This window comes from Manis javanica, chromosome 17 (assembly GCF_040802235.1).
Source record: "Manis javanica isolate MJ-LG chromosome 17, MJ_LKY, whole genome shotgun sequence".
Taxonomy (NCBI): Eukaryota; Metazoa; Chordata; class Mammalia; order Pholidota; family Manidae; genus Manis; species Manis javanica.
Window position 1 is genome coordinate 683,506 of NC_133172.1, and position 27,025 is coordinate 710,530.

The window sequence follows — 27,025 nt, forward strand, 5'->3', positions numbered from 1 at the left end:
CTTCTTTACCAATCTGGATTTCTTGTATGTCTTTGTTTTGTCTAATTACTGTGGCTAGGACCTCCAGTACTATGTTGAATAACAGTGGGGAGAGTGGGCATTCCTGTCTTGTTCCCAATCTCAGAGGAAAAGCTTTCAGCTTCTCACTGTTCAGTATGATGTTGGCTGTGGGTTTTTCATGTATTGCCTTTATTATGTTGAGGTACTTTCCCTCTATACCCATTTTGTTGAGAGTTTTTATCATCAATGAGTGTTGAATTTTGTCAAATGCTTTTTCAGCATCTATGGAGATGACCATGTGGCTTTTCTTTTTCTTTTTTTGATGTGGTGGATGATGTTGATGGATTTTTGAATGTTGTATCATCCTTGCATCCCTGGGATGAATCTCACTTGGTCATGCTGTACTATCCTTTTGATGTATTTTTGAATTCGGTTTGCTAATATTTTGTTGAGTAGTTTTGCATCAGGGATATTGGTCTGTAGTTTTCTTTTTTGGTGGGGTCTTTGCCTGGTTTTGGTATTAGGGTGATGTTGGCTTCATCAAATGAGTTTGGGAGTATTCCCTCCTCTTCTATTTTTTGGAAAACTTTAAGGAGGATGGATATTATGTCTTCTCTGTATGTCTGATAAAATTCTGCAGTAAATCCATCTGTCCCAGGGGTTTTGTTCTTGGGTAGTTTTTTGATTACCACTTCAATTTCATTGCTGGTAATTGACCTGTTTAGATTTTCTTTCTGGGTCAGTCTTGGAAGGTTGTATTTTTCTAGGAAGTTGTCCATTTCTCCTAGGTTTTCCAGCTTGTTAGCATATGGGTTTTCATAGTATTCTCTAATAATTCTTTGTATTTCTGTGGGGTCCATCGTGATTTTTCCTTTCTTGTTTCTGATTTTGTTGATGTGTGTTGACTCTCTTTTTCTCTTAATAAGTCTGGCTAGAGGGTTATCTATTTCAGTTATTCTCTCGAAGAACCAGCTCTTGGTTTCATTGATTTTTTTCTATTGTTTTATTCTTCTCAATTTTATTTATTTCTTCTCTGATCTTTACTATGTCCCTCCTTCTTCTGACCTTTGGCCTCATTTGTTCTTCCTTTTCCAATTTTGATAATTGTGACATCAAGCTAATCATTTGGTATTGTTATTCTTTCTTTAAATATGCCTGGATTGCTATATACTTTCCTCTTAAGACTGCTTTCGCTGCGTCCCACAGAAGTTGGGGCTTTGTGTTGTTGTCATTTGTTTCCATATATTGCTGGATCTCCATTTTAATTTGGTTGTTGATCCATTGATTATTTAGGAGCATGTTGTTAAGCCTCCATGTGTTTGTGAGCCTTTTTGCTTTCTTTGTACAATTTATGTCTAGTTTTATACCTTTGTGGTCTGACAAGTTAGTTGGTAGAATTTCAGTCTTTTTGAATTCAGTGAGGCTTTTTTGTGGCCTACTATGTGGTCTATTCTTGAAAATGTTCCATGCGCACTTGAGAAGAATGTGTATCCCTTTGCTTTTGGATATAGAGTTCTGTAGATGTCTGTTAGGTCCATCTGTTCTAGTGTGTTGTTCAGTGCCTCTGTGTCCTTACTTATTTTCTGTCTGGTGGATCTGTCCTTTGGAGTGAGTGGTGTGTTGAAGTCTCCCAAAATGAATGCATTGCAGTCTATTTCCCCCTTTAGTTCTGTTAGTATTTGTTTCACATATGCTGGTGCTCCTGTGTTGGGTGCATATATATTTATAATGGTTATATCCTTGTTGGACTGAGCCCTTTATCATTATGTAATGTCCTTCTTTATCTCTTGTTACTTTCCTTGTTTTGAAGTGTATTTTGTCTGATACTAGTACTGCAACACCTGCTTTTTTTCTCCCTGTTGTTTGCATGAAATATCTTTTTCCATCCCTTGACTTTTAATCTGTGCATGTCTTTGGGTTTGAGGTGAGTCTCTTGTAAGCAGCATATAGATGGGTCTTGCTTTTTTATCCATTCTATTACTCTGTGTCTTTTGATTGGTGTTTTCAGTCCATTTACATTTAGGGTGATTATTGAAAGATATGTACTTACTGCCATTGCAGGCTTTACATTCGTGGTTACCAAAGGTTCAAGGTTAGGTTCTTTACTATCTTACTGTCTAACTTAACTCACTTTTTGAGCTATTATTAACACTGTCTGATGATTCTTTATTTCTCTCCCTTCTTATTCCTCATCCTCCATTCTTCACATGTTAAGTGTTTTGTTCTGTGCTCTTTTTAGGGGTGCTCCCATCTAGAGCAGTCCCTGTAAGATACCCTGTTGAGGTGGTTTGTGGGAGGCAAATTCTGTCAACCTTTTTTTGTCTGGGAATTTTAAAATCCCTCCTTCATATTTAAATGATAATTGTGCTGGTTACAGCATTCTTGGTTCAAGGCCCTTCTGTTTCATTGCATTATATATATCATGCCATTCTCTTCTGGCCTGTAAGGTTTCTGTTGAGAAGTCTGATGATAGCCTGATGGGTTTTCCTTTGTAGGTGACCTTTTTTTTCTCTCTGGCTGCCTTTAGTATGCTGTCCTTGTCTTTGATCTTTGACATTTTAATTATTATGTGTCTTGGTATTGCCCTCCTTGGGTCCCTTGTTATGGGAGTTCTGTGTGCTTCCGTGGTCTGAGAAGCCATTTCCTCCCCCAGTTTGGGGAAGTTTTCAGCAATTATTTCTTCAAAGCCATTTTTTATCCCTTTTTCTCTTCTTCTTCTGGTACAGTAATAATGTGAATATTGTTCCATTTCGATTGGTCACACAGTTCTCTTAATATTCTTTCATTCCTGGATATCCTTTTATCTCTCTCTGCATCAGCTTCTCTGAGTTCCTGTTCTCTGATTTCTAGTCCATTAATGGTCTCTTGCATCTCGTCCATTCTGCTTTGAAATCCTTCCAGAGATTGTTTTATTTCTGTATTCTCCCTCCTTAGCTCTTGCTTATTTCTCTGCAAGTCCATCAGCTTGGGTATGACTTTTATTTTGAATTCTTTTTCAGGAAGACTGGTTAAATCTATATCCTTAGATTCCTTCTCAGGGGAGGGTGTGGAGGATGTCTGGGTTAGTCTGGTCTGTATCAAATTCTTCTGCCTTTTCATGTTGATAAATGCAGTGGTATGCTGTTGACTTGTCGGTCAGCTGGGAGAACCATGACCCTTTCCACTTCCTCCTGGCCTTTCTTTCCTGGGATAATGGCAACCTCTAGCATCTTGTGTTAGGCAGTTGCATGTAGACTGTGTCTCTGTTTCTTGCCCAGTGGTTATGAAGGAAGCTCCCTTGCTGTGGGCATGGCCAGCCTCAGGTTGCTGCTCTGCTATGGTGGGGCCATGCCAGGGGTGAATGGGCTGGGGGCTGTTTATCTCTGTGAGGGGTCTCAGAGCTGTGCTGCCGCCCAGGGGGCTAGGGCACCTGGAGTTCCCCGGGATTCCCAGCCACTGGGCTAACTGTCCCGGGATGCTTCTGTCCCGCCGTGGGGTCCCTGTCCTTTTAAGACTTTCAAAAAGCACTCGCTCTTCTTTGTCCCAGGGGCATCGCTGCTGGGACCCACTTGTGGGTTTTACTGTCCCATTTTGCTAGTTTCCCGCACTCCTTGCACTGTGTGTCTATGCTCCGGGTGTGGATGTCTAGGGCTGGGTGTTGAGCAGTCCTGGGCTCCCTCTCCCTCCCTGCTCTGATTCCTCTCCTCCCACCAGGAGCTGGGGTGAGGGGCACTTGGGTCCTGCAGGGCCGCAGCTTGTATCTTACCCCCTTCGCAAGGCAATGGGTTCTCGCAGGTGTAGATGTAGTCTGGCTGTTGTCCTGTATCTTCTGGTCTCTCTTTTAAGGATACTTGTATTTGTTGTATTTTCAAAAATATATATGTTTTTGGGAGGAGATTCCCACTGTCCTACTCATGCCACCATCTTGGCTCCACCTCCAGAAGTAAGATTCTTAACTCACTCTTTAGCATATAGTACCTCGGACCACCTTGGGGGCTGGGCAGGTGGCCTTGTTTGGTGTGCTCACAGACCAAGATGCTGGTATCTCAGGGAGAAATCAGAGCAAGAAGTTTCTTGTGTTAGTTCTAAATATTCTGGGACCACTTAACAAGTCCACACCCCTAAGCTTTTTTTCACATTCCCAAAAATCCTCAACTGCCTATAAAACCCCCAGACAATGCACCACTACGGGCTGTCTTGTCCCTTCCTGGCCTAAGCCAGGAGCTCTGTCCTCTCACTGTATCTCTCAATAAAAGTCTCTCCCTGGCTCTCCTACCTTGAGTGTTAGCTAAGTTCATTCTTCTACTCTGCAAACATCAACCTCAGCACCAATAAGAGTGTGTATCAATGATACTTGTGTTATGCAGGAAAATAGATGAGTGGGGGTGGAAAGAGAAAAAGGCCAGAATGTGCACTAAAAAGATCCAAAATTAATCAATTAAAGCTCAAAAAGCCAGGAGCAACTTGGTCCCTGGTATGTTTGAATATTCCCCAGATAAGGGAGGGTACCTCAGCATAGCCCATGTCTTTATTGTGTTAATCATGCAGGCCCAGCTTATGTTTTTACCTTTACTATGCTGCTTTTTTTTCTCCTTCCTGCCCTAATTAAGTAGTTGGTAACCTAGGCAACTAATATAGCATGCAGGCCCAGCAGTAAACAGCATAGTGAAAGGCAGGAAAGATTCCATCTTAAAGGTTGTATTTTAATACTGAGGAAATTAAAAATGTAAAATTCATAACTTACTCTTTAGCAAACAGACAATAACTCAGCCCACCTTGGGGACTGGTCAGGCAGTCTTGTTTGATATGCCCCCAGACCAAGACACGGGTATTCCCGGGAGAAATCAGAGCAGGAAGTTCCTTGTGTTAATTCTGTATATTCAGGGACCAGTTAACAAGTCTGTACCCCCAACCCTTAGTCACATTCCTAAAGAATCCTTAAAAGGGGGAACCCCCAGCCTTTTAGGGCCTTCTCTCTGAGGTTGCCCACACTTTCTAAGTGCATAACTTTTTAACGTTAAACTCTCTCTTTTCAGCCTTTCAGGGGGCGCTCCTCTCTCTGAGTTCACCCACACTTTCCAAATGTGTACACTTTTAATCTTAAACTTTCTCCAACCTTTCAGGGTACCTGTCCTTGCTGAGGTTGCCTGCTGCACTTCTTGTCTCTTTAAGTAACTTTAAATAAAACTTTTACTCTGCTTCACTACTGTGTCTCTGCTCTTCAATTCTTTGTCGTGGCGGGGACAAGCACGGAGGAAAATACACAACGCCCCCCAAACACTCTTAAGTCCGGGGAGAGAAAATATCAGGGCAAAATACCTATAAAACCAAAATTGGTCAAAGGGAGAAACAGAGTTTAAGACCCGTTTGTTGCTTACAAACTGCAGTCCGGGGACTTCTGTATTTCCTGCTCCAGCAGAAGCAAAACCGGCCCCTCCCCTCACCTGTCAGGTAATTACCATTGCCCAAGTATTTACACCTTCATACGGAAATGAAGTTCTCTCCACCCCTAAGTATATGCAAATACACTAACGCCATGCTTCTCTCCACCCCAATGCCTATCGATATGCAGATGTACTAAAGCCAGGCGAGATATTCTGGAAATAATACAATTTTACCTACAATGCCTCAATTAAAAAAACAAAAGAAATGATTCATCAATGGATAGGACACAATCACTGACTCTACGAGCAATAAAGAGGTTTTCCATAAGAACCATATTTAGAATTCCTGCTTGTCCACCTAACTCAAAAAGCCCTCTTCTTTCTTTCCTGTCACCGCCCTGTATAGACTTTCCTCTGATTCCGAGCCTATCACAATGCAAGTCAAACAATAACTATCACCTCGGGGTACATGCGGTTGAAGACCAGTAAGATCATGTGTCCAAAATAGGCGTGGAATTATTTTACGTCTGAACGACCCCGTGGAGGGATACGGCCTTTTAGAACAGAACTGAGAGCACGTCAAACGATGCTATCTTCGGAGAGCAGGCTGGGCTGCAAGAAACCTGAAATTAGGTCTCCGCCGCAGTTCAAAGAGCAAAGCCCCTCCTCCCTCCGGTGGGACCTCCGCTTCCGCGCGCCCCCTGGCGTGGCGTGGCCCAATGCCCTGGTTGGTCGGAATGGGAGCGCCCCTGTCCCAGGGGGCCAAGCGCCCGGCTGACCCCGTGAGAGATGAGGGAACAGTCACTTCCGTGAGAATTCTCGGCGTCGGGGCGGGACTTCCGGCCCGTCCTCGTGGCGGCCATCTTGGCAGCGTTTCGGGGCGTCTGGCTGCAGAGCGCCTGGTGGGGCCGAGTTGAGCGAACCCTTCAGTGCAGGAGGAAGCCTGGCGACGCCGCCCGCGGGCCCCGCGCCAGGGCCGGGATCGGGACCGCCGCGCCCACGGAGCCCGATGGCGGTGCGCTGCCGGGCTCAGGTACCTGCCCGTCCCCGGGCCTCCCGCCCCCACCCACCCTCGGTCCCCGAGTGCGGGCCCTGCTCACAGTCCGGAACGTAGAGGCGCCCGTGGGCGGGGCCCGTGTCCTGAGCGCCGGCGGACGGCGCGTGGGGCCGGTTGCGGGCGGTGGGACCCGCGCGCGCGGAGGCCGGAGGTGCAGCCGAGCCGGGAGGACTCGGGAATCCGGGGAGCCTGGGTCGGCCTTCCGCCTGCAGGGAGCCCTGGGAGGCGGAGGCGCGCCGGGTCTGGCGGGCAGAGGGCTTTGTCTCCCTTCTGAGGACCCCGGAGCCATGGTTTTACGGTCCCCAAAAGCTGCTCAGAGAGAGAACAGACTGGAGTAGGGGTGGTGGGGAGGGTGAGGCACAGGGAGTCGGGTCCTCATCCAAGGGCACGGGGCTGGTAAGGGCAGCGCTGGGGCTGAGGCACAGTCGGTTTGATCGAGGCCACCAGGGTATATAGGCTGTGGTGGGGATACAGGTACACCTGATGTCACGAAACCCGGCCTTGGCTGTCCTTGTCTTCCCACGGGCTGTGATAGTTATAAAAGCACCTAGAGGACCTACACGAGGGAGGAGCGGGTGTCCCAGGCCCATACCTTGACGCCACCGGTATTGTGTCTGGTATTTGGTGTCTTGATAATCTTCACTTGTGATTTTCGCGGCTCCTGGGTGGGGAGGGGTGGGGAGGCTAGGGATGCGTCAAGCCCAGGGTCCCTGAGTCCAGGCCAAGCATTACATGGAAGTTTTCCCATTCCTGTCAGCTAATGTAAACAAGTGTGGAAAAGACCATATAAGGAACAGTTACCTGCTTGTGCAAATGCTTTGAGGTGTTACAAATTTGGAGACAGGGTGCAGCCAATCCGATCCTTTATGTTGGGAAGAGAGGCTGATGGTCAAGAAGAAAGCCTGTAATGTGGCTGTGAAAATTTGGGCACCTATTAAGGAAATAATGTGAGATTTGAACAACAGGAAGGGGTTGGTCTTACCGAATCTTTAGTAGGCTCCATCTGGCTGCAGAGAAGATACGTCGGGTTAAGGGAACAGGTAGGGAGCCCAGAAGGAAGCTACTACTGCAATCCAGATAAGTTTTGGTGGAAGAGAGTGGTGGCCATAGGGGTGGGTGGAAGGTTGGACTTTTTAAAGGGTCCCTAGGTTTTTGGGTGTATAGGTGAGGAAGAGAAAGGAACAGTCTGGGATGACCCCAGTGCTTCTGATTCCCTCAGTAGATGGGAAGGAAGCTTTATCAACTGGAATGGGGAAGTTGAATGGTAGGCTAATTTTCCTTGAGAATATCAGAACTTTTGTTTTGGTCCTGTTAAGAGTCTATGATGTTTCAGAGAACAGTGAGTGGGGACCTCAAGTGGGTAGCTGCACACGCAGGTCTGGAAATCTGGAGAGGAGGGTCTGGGACAGAGGCATCCAAAGGTGCTGTGCATCGTGTGGACCAGGGAGGTGCTGTGGCTCCCATTCAGGTGGGGCATGCGGGTCATGGTGGTAGTGCCTTAGGTGGTCAGAAGAGTGCATGATGAGGAGTGTCTTTTCTTCCTTTGCACTTGGTCAGGGTTGTGGGCACAAGACACAGGTGAAAGAGAGACGTGACAGTGGTAACCACATGGGACAGAGAATGCCTTGCCCATGACCCAGGCATCTGGGGGATGAGTGGCCTTGATGTGACAGAGGAGGCAGAAGAGTAGTTGAGACAAGATGACTCGCAGGCCAGAGCTTCTGCTATTTCACTAATGTACAGCTTCCCCAGAATTCTGTGGTGAGGTTTTGGGGTTTGGGGTGTTCAGTTGTGATGGTGTGTAGGTCTGGGTAGATGTGGTCATGTGTGAGAGTCACTGTGCCTGATAGAAACCCTCAGGGCTGGGGTTTTTAAAGGAGGTTGAATGGAGAGATGAGGATGGTGGCCACTTACCAAGGCGACAGTAAGTCCAGCACAATGGGAAGTGACCCATGGGCATCTGTAATTCGCATATGCTTCTGGGTGGCTAATATTACAACAAGGATCAGAGGTGTAGAGGAAGCCTTCACAGCAGCATTTGAGTGCTTTCCTCGAAATGCATAGCTGTGGGAGTACAGCTATGAGGACTGAAGGTGTGAGCGAGGTGCAGTCCACAGGATGATGTGCATGGCAAGAAGAAGCATGACCTGAGCGCCACAGGACCCTGGTGCTGGGGACTGAAGGGTGAAGTACATGCTCACGTTTGGTGGTGTCTTGGAGTCGCAGTCCAGAGACCCCCAAGGGAATTGATTGACAGTAGGAATAGGACCCTATAAGCCAGGACTGGAGTTGGGATACATCTCTGTGCCCACTCAGGCTGATGTTGACAAGGGCTGAACACAGTGAAGAAAGAGACCCAGGTTAGGGCGGGTGGGGATCTGTCACCCCTGGGCCTGGAATCCCTCTGAGGCGGGGAGCTCTGAAGGAGGAGTGTGGGGCAGGTGTGTGGCGAGATGCATTGTGGGACATCAGAGAACGTTCGTGGTTTCATCTGTCCGCATCCTAATAGGGCAGTGTGACCTTTGATGACGTGGCTGTGTACTTCTCCTGGGAAGAATGGAGGCTCCTTGATGGCGCCCAGAGACACCTGTACCACCATGTGATGCTGGAGAACTTTGGACTTATATCCTCACTGGGTAAGACTCAGCCTCACCAGTGACCTGAACTAGGCTCTACCATGACCCCCTTCAAACTTTGTCACCTGTGGACCACATGCACTGCTTCCCCAGTTTTGTGACTGGTTGCTGTGTTGCTAGGGCTGGCTTGTTTGCCCGTCCCTCTCCTCTCCCCTGCAGCCCCAATGCCTGCAGTACTGAACCCTGTTAGGAAAGGGTGGAGGAGCATTAGTGTTGCAGAGAGCTCTGGATTCCACCGCGCTTGCTCTCGGTCTGGGTCAGTGCGTTCAGATCCGTATCATTTCTGTATCCCAAGTTAGCTGACATTTCTTCATGCCAGGGCCCTTCCTGCAGGCATTGTGGCTACCACTTACCTGAACCATGGGCTGCCTTTCTGTGTCCTCCTAGGCAGTTTGGAGTGTTGAGCTCTGTTTTCTTTTGTGCTTTTATTCCCAGCCTTGGGAAGATAAAAGATTGTACATACTGCATTTTGCAGAGTGATGATTTGATATATATACATTATGAAGTGAATGCTATGTGTAGTTAATTAAGCATCCTCACTTTATGAACTTCTCATTATTATTTTCTTTGGTAGGAATGCTTAAGATCTACTCAGTAAATTTCAAGAATATAATATTATTAACTGCACTCAATAGGTACTATACATCCTCAGAACTTGTTTATTTATTTATTATTTTGGTATCATTAATCTACAATTACGTGAACAACATTATAGTTACTAGACTCCCCCCATCACCAGGTCCCCCCCCACATACCTCATTACAATCACTGTCCATCAGCATAGTAAGATGCTATAGAATCACTACTTGTCTTCTCTGTGTTGTACAGCTCTCCCCATGCCCCCCCCCCACATTATGTCTGCTAGTAGTAATGCCCCCCGTTTCCCCCACCCCCTTATCCTTCCCCACCCATTCTCCCCAGTCCCTTTCCCTTTGGTAACTGTTAGTCCATTCTTGGGTTCTGTGAGTCTGCTGCTGTTTTGTTCCTTCAGGTTTTTTCTTATACTCCACAGGTGAGTGAAATCATTTGGTACTTGCCTTTCTCCGCTGGGCTTATTTCCCTGAGCATAATACCCTCTAGCTCCATCCATCTTGTTGCAAATGGTAGGATTTGTTTTCTTCTTATGGCTGAATAATATTCCATTGTGTATATGTACCACATCTTCTTTATCCATTTATGTACTGCTGGACATTTAGGTTGCTTCCATTTATTGGCTATTGTAAGCAGTGCTGTGATGAACATAGGGGTCATATGTCTCTTTCAAACTGGGCTCCTGCATTCTTAGGGTAAATTCCTAGGAGTGGAATTCTGGGGTCAAATGGTATTTCTTCTTTTTTTTTTTAGGAACCTCCATACTGCTTTCCACAATGGTTGAATTAATTTACATCCCCACCGGCAGTGTAGGAGGGTTCCCCTTTCTCCACAACCTCGCCAACATTTGTTGTCGTTCATCTCTTGAGTGGTGGCGATCCTAACTGGTGTGAGGTGATATCTCATTGTGGTTTTAATTTGCATTTCTCTGATGATTAGCGATGTGCAGCATCTTTTCAGATGCCTGTTCGCCATCTGAATTTCTTCTTTGGAGAAGTGTCTGTTCAGATACTCTGCCCATTTTTTAAAGGGTTATTTTCTTTTTGTTTGTTGAGGTACGTGAGCTCTTTATATATTTTGGATGTCAACCCTTTATCAGATCTGTCATTTATGAATATATTCTTCCATACTGTAAGATGCCTTTTTGTTCTGCTGATGGTGTCCTTTGCTGTACAGAAACTTTTTAGTTTGATGTAATTCCACTTGTTGATTTTTTTTTGTTTCCCTTGCCCGAGGAGATGTGTCCAGGAAAAAATTCCTCATCCTTATATTCAAGAGATTTTTGCCTATGTTTTCTTCTAAGTGTTTTATGGTGTTGTGACTTACATTCAGGTCTTTAATCCATTTTAGGTTTACTTTGTGTACAGGGTTAAACAATAATCAAGTTTCATTCTCTTGTATGAAGCTGTCCAGTTTTGCCAACACCAGTTGTTGAAGAAGCTGTTATTTCGCCATTGTATTCTCATGGCTCCTTTATCATATATTAATTGGCCATATATGCTTGGATTTATATTTGGGCTATCTACTCTTTGCCATTGATCTATGGGTCTGTTCTTGTGCCATTATGAAATTATTTTGATTACTGTGGCTTTTATAGGAGAGCTTTAAGTTGGGGAGCATAATCCCCCCTGCTTTATTCTTCCTTTCCATGATTGCTTTGGCTATTCAGTGTGTTTCATGGTTCCATACGGATTTAGAACTATTTGTTGAAGAATGCTGTTGGTATTTTCATAAGGATTGCATTGAATCTGTAGATTGTTTTAGGCAGGATTGCCATTGTAACCATAATTAATTCTTCCTATCCCTGAGCACAGGATGTATTTCCATTTGTTGGTGTCTTCTTTTATTTCTGTCATGTGTGTCTTATAGTTTTAAGAGTATAGGTGTTCCACTTCCTTGATTAGGTTTGTTCCTTAGTATTTTATTCTTTTTGATGCAATTGTAAGTTTTAGTTCTAGTAGTTTCTTGGTGGATTCTTCAGGGTTTTCTAAGTATAATCTCATGTTGTCTGCAAATAGAGTTTAACTTCTTTACCAACTTGGATGCCTTTTATCTCTTTGTGTTGCCTGATTTCTGTGGCTAGGACCTCTAGTACTAAGTTGAGTAAAAGTGTGTGTGGGCATCCTTGTCTTTTTCCCATTCTTAGATGAAAGATTTTCAGCTTTTTGCTATTAAATATGATGTTGGCTGTGGGTTTGTTATATATGGCTTCTGTTATGTTGCGGTACTTTCCCTCTATGCCCATTTTGTTTTTATCATGAATGGGTGTTGAATTTTGTCAAATCGTTTTTCAGCATCTATTGAGATCATCCACGTGGTTTTTATCCTTTTTGTTAATGTGGTGTATGACACTGACTGATTTATGAATATTGTACCATCCTTGCATCCTTGGAATAAATCCCACTTGGTCATGATGGATGATCTTTTTGATATATTTTTGGATTCAGTTTGGTAATTTTTTGAGGACTTTTTAATCTATGTTCATCAGGTATATTGGTCTTTAATTTTCTATTTTTGTGGTGTCTTTTTCTCATTTTGGTATTAGAGTGATGCTGGCCTCATAGAATTATTTTGAAAGTATTCCCTTCTGTTTGAAATGCTTTAAGGAGGATGTATTAGCTCTACTTTAAATGCGTGGTGGAATTTGGCATTGAAGCTGTCTGGTCGTGGGTTTTTGTTTTGGGGGAGTTGATTACCAATTTGATTTTCATTGCTGATAATTGGTCTGTTCAGGTTTTATGTTTCTTCCTGGGTCAGTCTTGGAAATTTGTGTTTTTCTATAATGTCCATTTCTTCTAGGTTGTCAAATTTATTGACATAATTTTTCATAGTACTGTCTAATAATTCTTTCTATTTCTGCAGCATCTGTTGTGATTACTGCTTCATTTTCTGTTCTCTTTATGTGTGTGTACCCTTTTTTAAAAAAATTTTATTTGGTATCATTAATCTACAATTACATGAAGGACATTATGTTTACTAGGCTCCCCCCTCACCAAGTCCCCCCCACATCCCCGTTCACAGTCACTGTCCATCAACATAGTAAGATGCTGTAAAATCACTACTTGTCTTCTCTGTGTTGCACAGCCCTCCCTGTGCCCCCCACACACACTATACATGCTAATCGTAAGGCCCCCTTTCTTTTTTTCCCACCCTTATCCCTCCCTTCTCACCCATCCTCCCCAGTCCCTTTCCCTTTGGTAGCTATTAGTCCATTCTTGGGTTCTGTGCTTCTGCTGCTGTTTTGTTTCTTCAGTTTTCTTTTGTTTTTATACTCCACATATGAGTGAAATCATTTGGTACTTCTCTTTTGCCACCTGGCTTATTTCACTGAGCATAATACCCTCTAGCTCCATCCATGTTGTTGCGAATGGTAGGATTTGTTTTTTCTCGTGGCTGAGTAATATTCCATTTTGTATATGTACCACATCTTCTTTATCCATTCATCTACTGATGGACAGTAAGGTTGCCTCCATGTCTTGGCTATTGTAAATAGTGCAGCGATAAACATAGGGGTGCATCTGTCTTTTTCAAACTGGAGTGCTGCATTCTTGGGGTAAATTCTGAGAAGTGGAATTCCTGGGTCAAATGGTATTTCTATTTTGAGCATTTTGAGGAACCTTCATACTGCTTTCCACAATGGTTGAACTAATTTACATTCCCACCAGCAGTGTAGGAGGGTTCCCCTTTATCCACAACCTCACCAACATTTGTTGTTGTTTGTCTTTTGGATGGCAGCCATCATTACTGGTGTGAGATGATATCTCATTGTGGTTTTAATTTGCATTTCTCTGATGACAAGCGATGTGGAGCATCTTTTCATGTGTCTGTTGGACATCTGAATTTCTGCTTTAGAGAACTGTCTGTTCAGCTCCTCTGCCCATTTTTTAATTGGATTATTTGCTTTTTGTTGGTTGAGGTGTGTGAGCTCTTTATATATTTTGATGTCAACCCTTTATCGGATCTGTCATTTATGAATATATTCTCCCATACTGTAGGATACCTTTTTGTTCTATTGATGGTGTCCTTTGTTGTACAGAAGTATTTCAGCTTGATATAGCCCCATTTGTTCATTTTTGCATTTGTTTCCCTTGCCTGGGGAGATATGTTCATGAAGAGGTCACTCATGTTTATGTCTAAGAGATTTTTGCCTATGTTTTCTTCTAAGAGTTTTATGGTTTCATGACTTACATTCAGGTCTTTGGTCCATTTTGAGTTTACTTTTGTGTATGGGGTTAGACAGTGATCCAGTTTCATTCTCTTACATGTAGCTGTCCAGTTTTGCCAACACCAGCTGTTGAAGAGACTGTCATTTCCCCATTGTATGTCCATGGCCCCTTTATTGAATATTAATTGACCATATATGTTTGGGTTAATGTCTGGAGTCTCTAATCTGTTCCACTGGTCTGTGGCTCTGTTCTTGTGCCAGTACCAAATTGTCTTGATTACTATGGCTTTGTAGTAGAGCTTGAAGTTGGGGAGTGAGATCGTCCCCACTTTATTCTTCCTTCTCGGGATTGTTTTAGCTATTCGGGGTCTGTGGTGTTTCCATATGAATTTTTGAACTATTTGTTCCAATTCATTGAAGAATGCTGTTGATAGTTTATAGGGATTGCATCAAATCTGTATATTGCTTTGGGCAGGATGGCCATTTTGATGATATTAATTCTTCCTAGCCAGGAGCATGGGATGAGTTTCCATTTGTTAGTGACCTCTTTAATTTCTCTCAAGAGTGTCTTATCGTTTTCAGGGTATAGGTCTTTCACTTCCTTGGTTAGGTTTATTCCTAGGTATTTTATTCTTTTTGATGCTATTGTGAATGGAATTGTCTTCCTGATTTCTCTTTCTTTTAGTTTATTGTTAGTGTATAGGAAAGCCACAGATTTCTGTGTGTTAATTTTGTATCCTGCAACTTTGCTGAATTCTGATATTAGCTCTAGTAGTTTCGGAATGGAGTCTTTAGGGTTTTTTATGTACAATATCATGCCATCTGCAAATAGTGTATAGGAAAGCCACAGATTTCTGTGTGTTAATTTTGTATCCTGCAACTTTGCTGAATTCTGATATTAGCTCTAGTAGTTTCGGAATGGAGTCTTTAGGGTTTTTTATGTACAATATCATGCCATCTGCAAATAGTGACAGTTTAACTTCTTCTTTACCAGTCTGGATTCCATGTATTTCTTTGTTTTGTCTAATTGCCATCGCTAGGACCTCCAGTACTATGTTGAATAACAGCATCCCTGTCTTGTTCCCGATCGCAGAGGAAAAGCTCTCAGCTTCTCGCTGTTCAGTATGATGTTGGCTGTGGATTTTTCATATATGACCTTTATTATGTTGAGGTACTTGCCCTCGATACCCATTTTGTTGAGAGTTTATATCATGAATGGATGTTGAATTTTGTCAAATGCTTTTTCAGCATCTATGGAGATGATCATGTGGTTTTTGTCTTTCTTTTTGTTGATGTGGTGGATGATGTTGATGGATTTTTAAATGTACCATTCTTGCATCCCTGGGATGAATCCCACTTGGTCATGGTATATGATCCTTTTGATGTAGTTTTGAATTCGGTTTGCTAATATTTCGTTGAGTATTTTTGCATCTACGTTCATCAGGGTTATTGGTCTGTAGTTTTCTTTTTTGGTGGGGTCTTTGCCTGGTTTTGGTATTAGGGTGATGTTGGCTTCTTAGAATGAGTTTGGGAGTATTCCCTCCTCTTGTGTTTTTTGGAAAACTTTAAGGAGAATGGGTATTATGTCTTCTCTGTATGTCTGATAAAATTCTGAGGTAATGACTCTCTTTTCCTCTTAATAAGTCTGGCTAGAGGCTTATCTATTTTGTTTATTTTCTCGAAGAACCATCTCTTGGTTTCATTGATTTTTGCTATTGTTTTATTCTTCTCAATTTTATTTATTTCTTCTCTGATCTTTATTGTGTCCCCCGTCTGCTGACCTTAGGCCTAATTTGTTCTTCTTTTTCCAATTTCGATAATTGTGACATTAGACTATTCATTTGGGATTGTTCTTCCTTCTTTAAAGATGCCTGGATTGCTATATACTTTCCTCTTAAGACTGGTTTTGCTGTGTCCCACAGTAGTTGGGGCTTTGTGTTGTTGTTGTTGTTTGTTTCCATATATTGCTGGATCTCCATTTTGATTTGGTCATTGTTCCATTGATTATTTAGGAGTGTGTTGTTAAGCCGCCATGTGTTTGTGAGCCTTTTTGCTTTCTTAGTACAATTTATGTCTAGTTTTATGTCTTTGTGGTCTGAAAAGTTGGTTCGTAGGATTTCAGTCTTTTGGAATTTACTGAGGCTCTTTTTATGGCCTAGTACGTGGTCTATTCTGGAGAATGTTCCATGCGCACTTGAGAAGAATGTGTATCCTGTTGTTTTTGGATATAGAGTTCTGTAGATGTCTATTAGGTCCATCTGTTCTAGTGTGTTGTTCAGTGCCTCTGTGTCCTTACTTATTTTCTGTCTGGTGGATCTGTCCTTTGGAGTGAGTGGTGTGTTGAAGTCTCCCAGAATTAATGCATTGCATTCTATTTCCTCCTTTAGTTCTGTTAGTATTTGTTTCACATATGCTGGTGCTCCTGTATTGGGTGCATATATATTTATAATGGTTATATCCTCTTGTTGGACTGAGCCCTTTATCATATGTAATGTCCTTCTTTATCTCTTATTACTTTCTTTGTTTTGAAGTGTATTTTGTCTGATACTAGTACTGCAACACCTGCTTTTTTCTCCCTGTTGTTTGCATGAAATATCTTTTTCCATCCCTTGACTTTTAATCTGTGCATGTCTTTGGGTTTGAGGTGAGTCTCTTGTAAGTAGCATATAGATGGGTCTTGCTTTTTTATCCATTCTATTACTCTGTCTTTTGATTGATGCATTCAATCCATTTACATTTAGGGTGATTATTGAAAGGTATATACTTATTGCCATTGCAGGCTTTAAGTTCATGGTTACCAAAGGTTCAAGGTTAGCTTCTTTACTGTCTTACTGTCTAACTTAACTCGCTTATTGAGCTATTACAAACACTGTCTGATGATTCTTTATTTCTCTCCCTTCTTATTCCTCCTCCTCCCTTCTTCATATGTTGGGTGTTTTATTCTGTGCTCTTTTTAGGAGTGCTCCCATCTAGAGCAGTCCCTGTAAGATGCCCTGTAGAGGTGTTTTGTGGGATTCATATCCCCTCAAATTTTGATTGTCTGGGAATTGTTTATTCCCTCCTTCATATTTATATGATAATCGTGCTGGATATAGTAGTCTTGGTTCGAGACCCTTCTGTTTCATTGCATTAAGTATATCATGCCATTCTCTTCTGGCCTGTAGGGTTTCTGTTGAGAACTCTGATGATAGCCTGATGGCTTTTCCTTTGTAGGTGATCTTTTTTTTTCTCTCTGGCTGCCTTTAATACTTTGTCCTTGTCTTTGAGCTTTGCCATTTTAATTATTATGTGTCTTGGTGTCACCCTCCTTGGATCCCTTTTCATGGGAGTTCTTTGTACCTCTGCGGTCTGAGAGGCCATTTCCTCCCCTACTTTGGGGAAATTTTCAGCAATTATTTCTTCAATGACACTTTCTATCCTTTTTTCTCTCTCTTCTTCTGGTACCCCTATCATGTGGATATTGTTCCATTTCGATTGGTCACACAGTTCTCTTAAAATTCTTTCATTCCTGGAGATCCTTTTATCTCTCTCTGCATCAGCTTCTCTGCATTCCTGTTCTTTGTTTTCTGGTCCATTAATGGTCTCTTGCATCTCGTCCATTCTCTCTTGAAGTCCTTCCAGAGATTGTTTTATTTCTGTATTCTCCCTCCTTAGTTCTTGCATATTTCTCTGCAAGTCCATCAGCATGGTTATGACTTTTGTTTTGAATTCTTTTTCAGGAAGACTGGTTAAATCTATCTCCCCAGGTTTCTTCTCAGGGGGAGGTTGTAGAAGATGTCAAAGCTGTCTGTGTTAGTCTTGTCTGGATCAGATTTTTTTGCCTTTTCATGTTGATAGGTGCAATGGTGAGCTATTGACACATCTACCAGCTGGGAGAGCCAAGACTCTCCACTTGCTCCTGGCCTTTCTTTACTGCGACCCCTAGTGGCTTGTGTAGGGCAATTGCGTGTAGACTGGGTCTGTATCTTGCCCGGCCGGTATGGAGGAAGCTCCCTTCCTGTGGGCGTGGCCAGCCTCAGGCTGCTGCTCTGCTATGGCGGGGCCCCGGAGGGGTGATGGACGGGGGGCTGTTTGGCTGTTTACCTCCATGAGGGGTCTCAGAGCTGTTGCCCAGGGGGTTAGTGTGTCCGGAGTTCCCTGGAATTTCCAGCTGCTGGCCTGTGACCCGCGATGCTTCCGTTCAGCTGTTGGGTCCCTGTCCCTTTAAGACTTTCAAAAAGCACTCGCTTTTCTTTGTCCCAGGGGCGCCGGCTTCGGGACCCACTCAAAGGTCTTACTGTCCTGTTTCCCTAGTATCCAGCACCCCACACATGCACTGTGTCTGCGCTCTGGTGCGGATGAGTAGCGCTGGGTGTTTAGCAGTCCTGGGCTCCCTCTCCCTCCCCGCTCCGACTCCGCCTCCCGCCGGGAGCTGGGGGGAGGGATCTCGGGTCCCGCCGGGCTGCGGCTTGTATCCTACCCCTTTCACCAGGCACTGGGTTCTCGCAGGTGTGGATGTGGTCTGGCTGTTGTCCTGTGTCTTCTGATCTCTCTTTTAGGATTAGTTGTATTAAGTATTTTCAAAGATGTATATGTTTTTGGGAGGAGATTCCCACTGTCCTACTCATGCCACCATCTTGGCTCCGCCCTGTGTACCCTATTTTTTTCTTGATAAGTCTGGCTAGGGGTTTTTCTTTTTGTTTATTTTCTCAAAGAATCTACTCCTGGTTTCACTGATTTTTTTCTGTTGTTTCATTCTGTTTTATTAATTTCTTTGATCTTTATTATGTCTCTCTACTGACTTGGGTTTCATTTGTTCTTCTTTTTCTATTTTCTTTAATTGTGATTTTAGTCTTTTTATTTGGGATTGTTCTTGTTTCTTGAGGTAAGTCAGTACTGCTATGTACTTTCCTCTTTAGAATTGCCTTTGCCACATCCCACAGATTTTAGGCTTTTATTTTTTTTGTTTTCATTTGTCTCCATGTATTGCTTGTTTTCTGTTTTAATTTGTTCATTGATCTGTTATTTAGAAGCATATTGTTTAGCCTCCATGTGTTTGTAAGTCTTTTTGTTGTCCTTGTGTAATTTATTTCTAATTTCATACTGTTTTGGTCTGAGAATCTGCTTAATATAATTCCAGTCTTTTTTAATTTGTTGAGACTCTTATTGTGCCTAGTATATAACACGTTCTGGAGAACGTACACTTAAGTAAAATGTGTATCTGCAGCTTTTGTGTGGAGTGTTCTGTAGATACCGATTAAGTCCATTTGATTTAATGTATTGTTCAGTGCCTCTGTTTCTTTATTTATTTTCTGTCTGGTTGATCTATTGATGTGAGTGGTGTGTTAAAGTCTCCTAAAATGAATGTGTTGCAATCTATTTCCCCCTTGAATTCTATTAGTATTTTGTTTTACATATGTAGGTGTTCCTGTCTTGAGTGCCTAGGTATTTATAATGGGCATATCTTCTTTTTGGACTGATCCCTTTACTATTATGTAATTCCCTTCTTTGTCTTTCATTACTTTTTTTGTTTTGAAATCTATGTTGTCTGATAGAAGTACTGCTACTCCTGCTTTTTTCTCTCTATTTGCATGAAATGTCTTTTTCCATCTCTTCACTTCTGGTCTGTGTATGTCTTTGGGTCTGAAATGAGTCTCTTATAGGCAGCATATAGACGGGTGTTCTTTCCTTTTCCATTCTGCCACTCTGTCTTTTGATTGGTGTACTCAGTGCATTTACATATAAGGTGATTATTGATATATACTTACTGCAATTCTGTTCATTGTTTTCTGGCTGGTTTTTTATAGCTCCTCTCTGTTCCTTTCTTCCTCTCTTACACTCTTCACTTGTTATTGATGATTTTCTTTATTGTTTTAATTGGATTTATGTTTATTTGCTTATTTAGTGTGTGTATGTGTGTTGACTTTAAATTTGCAGTTCACCAAAGGTTCAAGGATAGCTTCCTTACTATATAATAGTCTATCATCAATTGCTGATTGTTCTGTTTCAAACACAATCTAAAGGTAATTTTTTTCTTCTTCTTTGTGTACATTTTTTTGTATTATATGTTATGTTCTGCTTTTTTGTATTCCTTGACTGATTTTGTGTATAGTTGATTTTGCTTTTTAAATTTCTTACTTGCTTGGTAATTAGTTGGTCTACTACTCTTACTGTGGGTTTATTTTCACTGATAAAGCTATTTTGCCTTAGGGCCACTTCCATCTACAGCTTTCCCTTTAACATAACTTGTAAGACTGGCTTATTGGTGGTGAATTCCTTCAACATTTTTTTAAATCTGAAAATTGTTTAATACCTGCTTCAAATTTAAATGGTAATCTTGTAGGTCCTTGGTTGGTCAAGTAGTGATGACCTCAACTTCTGTTTGGGAAAGTCTCTTTTCTGTAGGATAGCTTTGCTGGAACATTATTGATTTGCATTTTTTTCTTTATCGTTCAGAACATATTCCACTACTCCATGTATACAATGTATCAGCTAAGAAAATTGCTCAAATCTTTATGAAGCTTCCTTTGTATAGTATGAGATTCTTTTTTCTTGTAGCTTTCAAATTTTCCTGCCATTGCTGCTTGAATTTTATGTGTCTTGGAAAATTCCTCTGTTGAATTATTCTGCTTGGCATCTGAGGGGCATCATTTTCCTGAATGTCCACTTTTTCTCCCCAAATTAGGAAGTTTTCAGCCATTTCTTTAAATTAGCTTTCTGCCCCTTTTCTCTTTTCCTTCAAAGGCTCCTGTAATGCAGATACTCTTGTTTTATGGTATGCAGTAATTCTTTAGGCTTTCCTCATTCTCTTTAGTTCTTTTTTTCTTCTTTGGATTATTTCAGAGGACCTACCTTTGATTTCAGATTCATTCTTTTGGTTGATTGACTTGGTTCAAGGTGTTTCTGTTTCATTCCAGACTTTGTGTTCTGCATCAGCATAATATCTCGTTATTTTTTGTGTTTTCTTTCTGTTGAAAATTTCTTTTTGTTTTTACATGTTTTCCTTATTTCTCTGGATTTATTCAGCCACAGTTTTCATGCCATTTTTGTAGCCACATGTCTTTTCCACCTTTCCTTCCCCAGTTTTGGCAGTTTGCCAATTTGCGATTGCTGTCATTTCTGTTGTCATCACTTCTACTGTTACTTCCAGCATTAATCTCTTATCTCTCTGTACTTCACATCTCACCCCTCTTTCTGTGGTACTCTCTAACACTAACCCTCGTGTTGTGCTATGGTATTTCATGTTTCTGGCAACTAACAGTGAATGTTAGCTCATTTAATCAAACTATTTTAAAGGGGTTGGTTCTACACTTCTACCTAGGCTCCTGTCAGCAATAGAAAATGTCTTGCAAGAAGGTTGTTGGCAGTAAAATGAATTATAACAACCTGCGTCTGTTCCTTGTGTCATATTCTGTCTCCTTGCTGTGATGAGATCTGCACCATTCTGTGACCTCTGGTCCCAGTAATAGCAGCCAGCTGTTCCTGCCAACTGAATGTCAATTCTGTTTTCTTGAAGTGCATCCCAAACATTCATGCATAGTTAAGACCAATTCATATTTGTACAGCAGGCTCACTCCTTTCTTCAATTAACATGTACTTCACCAGCATTTCTTTGTGTTCAGGTTGCTGCTGTAGAGCAGAGGATGCAGAGGCACACTTTGAACAGAGCATTTGTGTACAACAGTCAAAGGCCAGGATTCCCAAGGCAGCTCCATCTTCCCGGAAGACCCACCCCTGTGAGATGTGTGGTCCTGTCTTGAGAGACATTTTCCACTTTGCTGACCAGGGAACACAACACAATCAGAAACTGTTGAGGTGTGGGGCATGTGCAAAGCGATTTTATTTCAGTATGAACTTGCAAAGGGACCAGGAGCGGCATATGAAAGAGAAACCCTTCGGAGACACTGAGGAAGGGCCCTTGTCTGTGATTAGCTGTGGATTTCCTAAGTCAGGGAAGCCTTTTACCTATGGAGAGGTGGAGAAGGACTTCCCAACCAGCTTGGGACATCTGCAACAACAGGCCAGTGATTCTGGGGAGAAGCCAAATGGAATCACCCAGGGTGGGGCTGCTTTACAGAACAGGAAAAGTCAATACATCTATGGAGAATGCAAGAAAACCTTCAACCCCACAGATACACTCTTTCGAGGCCAGGATATCCCCACTGGAAAACAGTGTTTTGTTTGCAGTGAATGTGGGAAAACATTCAGGGACAAATCCTCATTGATTGTGCACCACAGAGTGCACACTGGAAAAGGCCATCAAGAGTATGGTGAGTGTGAAAGATCCATTAGGCAAAGCTTAACCCTCAGTCAACATGAAAAGATTCATTCTGGGCCCAGGCAATACAAGTGCAGCAAATGTGGGAAATCCTTAAGCCACAAATCTGTCCTCATTCATACCCAGAAATGGCACAGTGGAGAAAACAGTTATATGTGTAGTGACTGTAAGGAATCGGTTAGCCATAGCTCAGTGTTCATTCCACATAGGAAAGTTCAAACTGAGAAAGGGTCTTACAAATGTAGTGACTGTGCAGAATTTTTCACCTCTGTCTCTGCCCTCCATTATCATCAAAGATCTCACACAGGAGAAAGGCCTTATTATAAGTGCAGTGGTTGTGGGAAGTCTTTTATCTCTAGGTCTGACCTCTTTTATCATCAGAGAGTTCACACTGGAGAAAGGCCCCATGAGTGTAGTAAGTGTGGGAAGTCTTTTACCCGAAGAAATAGCCTCATTATACACCTAAGAACTCACTCAGGAGAAAGACCATATGAGTGTAGTGAATGTGATAAATCTTTTATTTCTCGCTCCAGCCTCCGTTATCATCAGAGAAGTCATACAGGAGAAAGGCCTTATGAATGCACTGTATGTGGGAAATGTTTTATTTTTAGGTATGAATTTGAAATTCATAAGAGAGTGCATTCAGGAGAGAAACCTTTTGAGTGCACTGAATGTGGGAAATCATTCATCAGAAGAAATACCCTCATTTTACACCAGAGAATTCACTCAGGGGAAAGACCTTATAAGTGTAGTGAATGTGGGAAGTCCTTTCTTCAATTGTCATCATTCATTCAGCACAAGAGAGTTCACACAGGAGAAAGGCCTTATGTGTGCACTGAATGTGGAAAATCTTTTGTCTGTAGCTCCACCCTCTGGGTCCATCAGAGAGTTCATGCAGGGAAAAGACCTTACAAATGCAGTGAATGTGGGAAGTGTTTTCCCTATAGTTCCAGCCTCCGTTATCATCACAGAGTGCACACTGTACAAAGGCCACATGACTGTAGTGAATGTGGGAAATCATTTCGCCATAAATCCTACCTGTCATTGCACCAGAAAATTCATAATAGGGAAAGATCTTATGAGTGTAGTACCTGTGGGAGATCTTTTACCTCTTCCTCTGGGCTTGCTTGTCATCAGAGAGTTCACAGGGGAGAAAGTCCTTTTCACTGCAAAGAATGTGGGAAATTTTTTAATAGAAGGTACTCCCTGATTCAACATCAGAGAATTCACACAGGAGAAAGACCTTACGTGTGCAGTGAATGTGGGAAATCTTTTGCCAGGAGTGCCACCCTCTCTTGTCATCGTAGAGGTCATGCAGGGAATAGACCTTATGAATGCAGTGAATGTGGAAAGCGTCTTACCTCTCCTTACAATCTTCGTTATCATCAGAGAGTTCACAAGGGAGAGAGACCTTATGCCTGTGATAAGTGTGGGAAGTCTTTTATCTCTACGTCCAAACTCCATTATCACCAGAGAGTTCACATTGGAGAAAAGCCTTTTGAGTGCATCAGATGTGGAAAATCCTTTAATGGTAAATCTCAATTCAGGCACCACCAGAGAAGTCATGCTGGAGAAAAGCTTCATGTGTGCACTGAATGTGGGAAATCTTTTGCCCATAGTTCCAGTCTCCGTTATCATCATAAAATGCACAGTGGAGAGTGGCCTTATGAGTGCAGTGAATGTGGGAAATCCTTTGGGAAAAGATCCAAATTGAGTGAACACCAGAGAGGTCACACTGGGGAAAGGCCTTATGTGTGCAGTGAATGTGGGAAATCTTTTGCCCTTAATTCCAGTTTCAGGTATCATCACAAACTGCACAGTGGAGAAAGGCCTTTTGAGTGCAGTCAATGTGGGAAATCCTTTAGAAATAAAACAACATTGACTCTACACCAGAGATGTCACACTGGAGAAAGGCCTTACGACTGCAGTGAATGTGGCAAATCCTTTAGGTTTAAATCAGCATTCACTGTACATCAGAGAATTCACACTGGGGAAAGGCCTTACAAGTGCAGTGAATGTGGGAAATCCTTTATTGCTAAATCACCGTTCACTCTACACCAGAGAATTCACAGTGGAGAAAGGCCTTATGAGTGCAGTGAATGTGGGAAATCCTTTAGTTCTAAATCAGCACTCACTGTACACCAGAGATGTCACACTGGAGAAAAGCCTTATGACTGCCAAGAATGTGGGAAATCTTTTATACGGAAATATACCCTTTCTCAACATCAAAAAGTTCATAATGGAGAAAATCCTTAGATGTACAGGGAATGGACAATTTCCTGTTCAGTATAAACCACATCAGGTGAAACAGGAGCCATCTATCTCAATTGTATCTCATGCATATGAGTTGAGTGACTCCCCATAAATTTCAGTTACATGGTAAGCTCAAAAAAATAAAATAAAAACCACCTTGTACTTTCTTGACCTGTCCAGGGCTCTTCCCAGATTTGCTTCCCAGATTGCTTGTTTTTGTAACCCAGGCCATTACACCTCTGCCACCTGACAAGACCACATGGTGTTCATTCGTCACCACCCCAGTGTATTTGGGGAAGCTAAACTCTGTTCTCTCATGTATTAGAGGAAATTATGAATAACCTGAGCTCTTAGGGCTTCAGCTTTCCCTCCTTCCTGGACATTGGACTACTTTGGGCATGGACCTGGGTCATTGTTATCCCAAAGAATATTGTGAGTTCAGCTGGCAGCTTGCAGAGCATGACTACGTTTTTTTACTGACATGTTGGTCTTCTGTGATACTTGTGGTTAATTTTTCCAGTCTCCATGTCATGAATTTGAGAACTGCCTGCCATACATTACTTTGGTTTGTATACTAATCAAGGCCTTATTCTTTAAGTCCTGTTTAGCCTTGGATGTTCTACTTGCTGAGTATGTAGTTTATCAACACTTTTGGACTCTACAATCATGGAGGGGCAAATAACTTGTTAGGATCCTCAGGTTCTCTCTGCCTAAGTAGATACAGTAAGATTGCAGAATATAACTTGCCAGTGTTAACCAAATCTGCATTTCTGCTCACAGCCTCCTAGAAAAGACTGCAATGCTTTCTGGTTTTCATTTGAGCCCTAGATGTTTTGTGTTTTAGGAATCTCAGAGATGACTCTGAGGAGGTGATAAGTATGAGAACCTCAGTTGCTTCTGAGAGTGGCATAAGTTTTTTCCTTACTCAAAGGAGATAATGCAGGTATGCCAGTGTTGTTGAGGGGACATCTTTCTTCCCCATGTCTACAAAGAGCCATGTGCTCTGCTGTCCACAGTTCACTGGAATATGTTCATTGGTTATAAGACTGTTGGGTTCAGGAGAAAACAGAATTGGTCCAGAAACACTGGCTTAGGAAGTGAAGCAAACTGCAGTCAGCTTGATGGAATGTGCCTCTCCTAAAAGTGCATCCAAATACAGTTTTTACCCCAAACAAACTTGGTTCTGTTTCACCTCCTAAGAAAAGGAAGGAACTAAATTTTAAAATTAAAAAACGTAATACCAAGCTATTAAAAAGTTCAGACTTCTCCCTCAGCTATAAATACTGAAATGATACCAGATGGCTTGGGAAGGAGACAAGAACAGGAATCTTGTGGAATATATTTGCAAATGATATCTGATGAGGATCTAACATCCAAAATACATAAATTACAGACTCAACACCAAAAAAACCCTCAAACAACACAATTGAAAGGTGGGTAGAGGACCTGAATAGACATGTTTCCAAGTGAGATGTACAAACTGACAAGTACATGAATAGATGCTCCATATCACCAAATGCAAGTCAAAGCCACAATGAAATACCTACTCACACCAATCACAATGACTGCTGTCAGAAGACAAGTGTTGGCAAGGGTAGAACAGAGGGAGAATCCTGCACTATGGTGGGAATGTAAATCGGTGCAACCACTATGGGAAACAGTATGGAGGTTCATAGAAAAACTAAAAATAGAAATACCACATGATCCAGTAATTTCACTTCTTTGAGTCTGAGGAAAACAAAACCTGTGATTTGAAAAGACATGCACTTCTATGTTTATTGTCACATTATTGACAGTAGCCAACATATGGAAGCAACTAAAGTGTCTTATGAATATGTGGATAAAGAAGAGGTGGTGCATATACACAATGGAATATTCAGCCATAATAAAGGAATTCCTTGATACTTGCAACAACAGATGGACCTAGAGGGTATTGTGCTGAGTGAAATAAGCCAGAGAGAGAAAACCAAATACTATATTATTTCACTTATATGTGCAATCTAAAAAAGCAAAATGAACAAAACAGCAACAGATTTGTAGATGCTGAGAATTGACTGGTCATTAATGTGAAGCGAGATGTTGGGGTATGTGTGTGAAACAGGTGAAAGGGATAAAGCACAAAAGCTCAGTATAGATCTTGGGATGAAAATATAGCATAGAGAATATAGTTAAGAGCTCTGTAACATCTTTCTATCTTGGAAGATACTAATTACCCTAGTTGGGATGAGCATTTAATGAGACTCCTGCCAAATCACTATGTTGTAAACTTGTACAATATAATATTGTATGTGAACTATATTTCAATAAAAATCATCCAAAAAAGTGTCTTTGGCAATGATTTGTGCAGGATCAGGTTATACACAAATCTTGGACTTATGGGCATGTTTATCATGTAGCTGAAGTCATTCAGAGGAAGTAATAAATAATTGAAAAGTTTTGTGAATTCCCATAGTTTCTCAGTGCTTACCTTAAGGCTATTAATGCACAGCAGAAAAAGGAATAGAAAGGGGGATCTGGAGTCCAGACTTGGCTCTGGTGACCCAGGCGGCATTCTCGTGGAATCAGGTGGAAGTGTTCTTCATTGCTCCCATGTTGTTGTTTTTTTTTTGCTACCACTCAGGCAATCGTGATGTTGAGGCTTAAGGAGACAGGGTACAGTGAACATAGTGTTGCCAAATCTATTTTTCAAAAGGAGTGGGATGG

At 42.1% G+C, this 27,025-nt stretch overlaps 2 protein-coding genes across 2 annotated transcripts in view; both read left to right on the top strand.

Annotated features, from left to right (window-relative positions):
* Positions 1 to 6,263: 6,263 nt before the first annotated feature.
* LOC108399054 (uncharacterized) lies at positions 6,264 to 26,769 on the top strand. Its single transcript, XM_036992979.2, has 3 exons — positions 6,264 to 6,396; positions 8,930 to 9,056; positions 21,414 to 26,769. The coding sequence occupies exons 1-3, from the start codon at positions 6,373 to 6,375 to the stop codon at positions 24,323 to 24,325; spliced, it is 3,063 nt and encodes a 1,020-aa protein (XP_036848874.2). The 5' UTR covers positions 6,264 to 6,372; the 3' UTR covers positions 24,326 to 26,769.
* Positions 6,285 to 27,025, top strand: part of LOC108384358 (uncharacterized) — a 65,882-nt gene continuing 45,141 nt past the window's right edge. Inside the window, exon 1 of the mRNA XM_073226023.1 lies at positions 6,285 to 6,396. Within this exon, the coding sequence (XP_073082124.1) occupies positions 6,373 to 6,396 (24 nt within the window). The 5' untranslated portion in view covers positions 6,285 to 6,372. The remainder of the gene's footprint in view (positions 6,397 to 27,025) is intronic.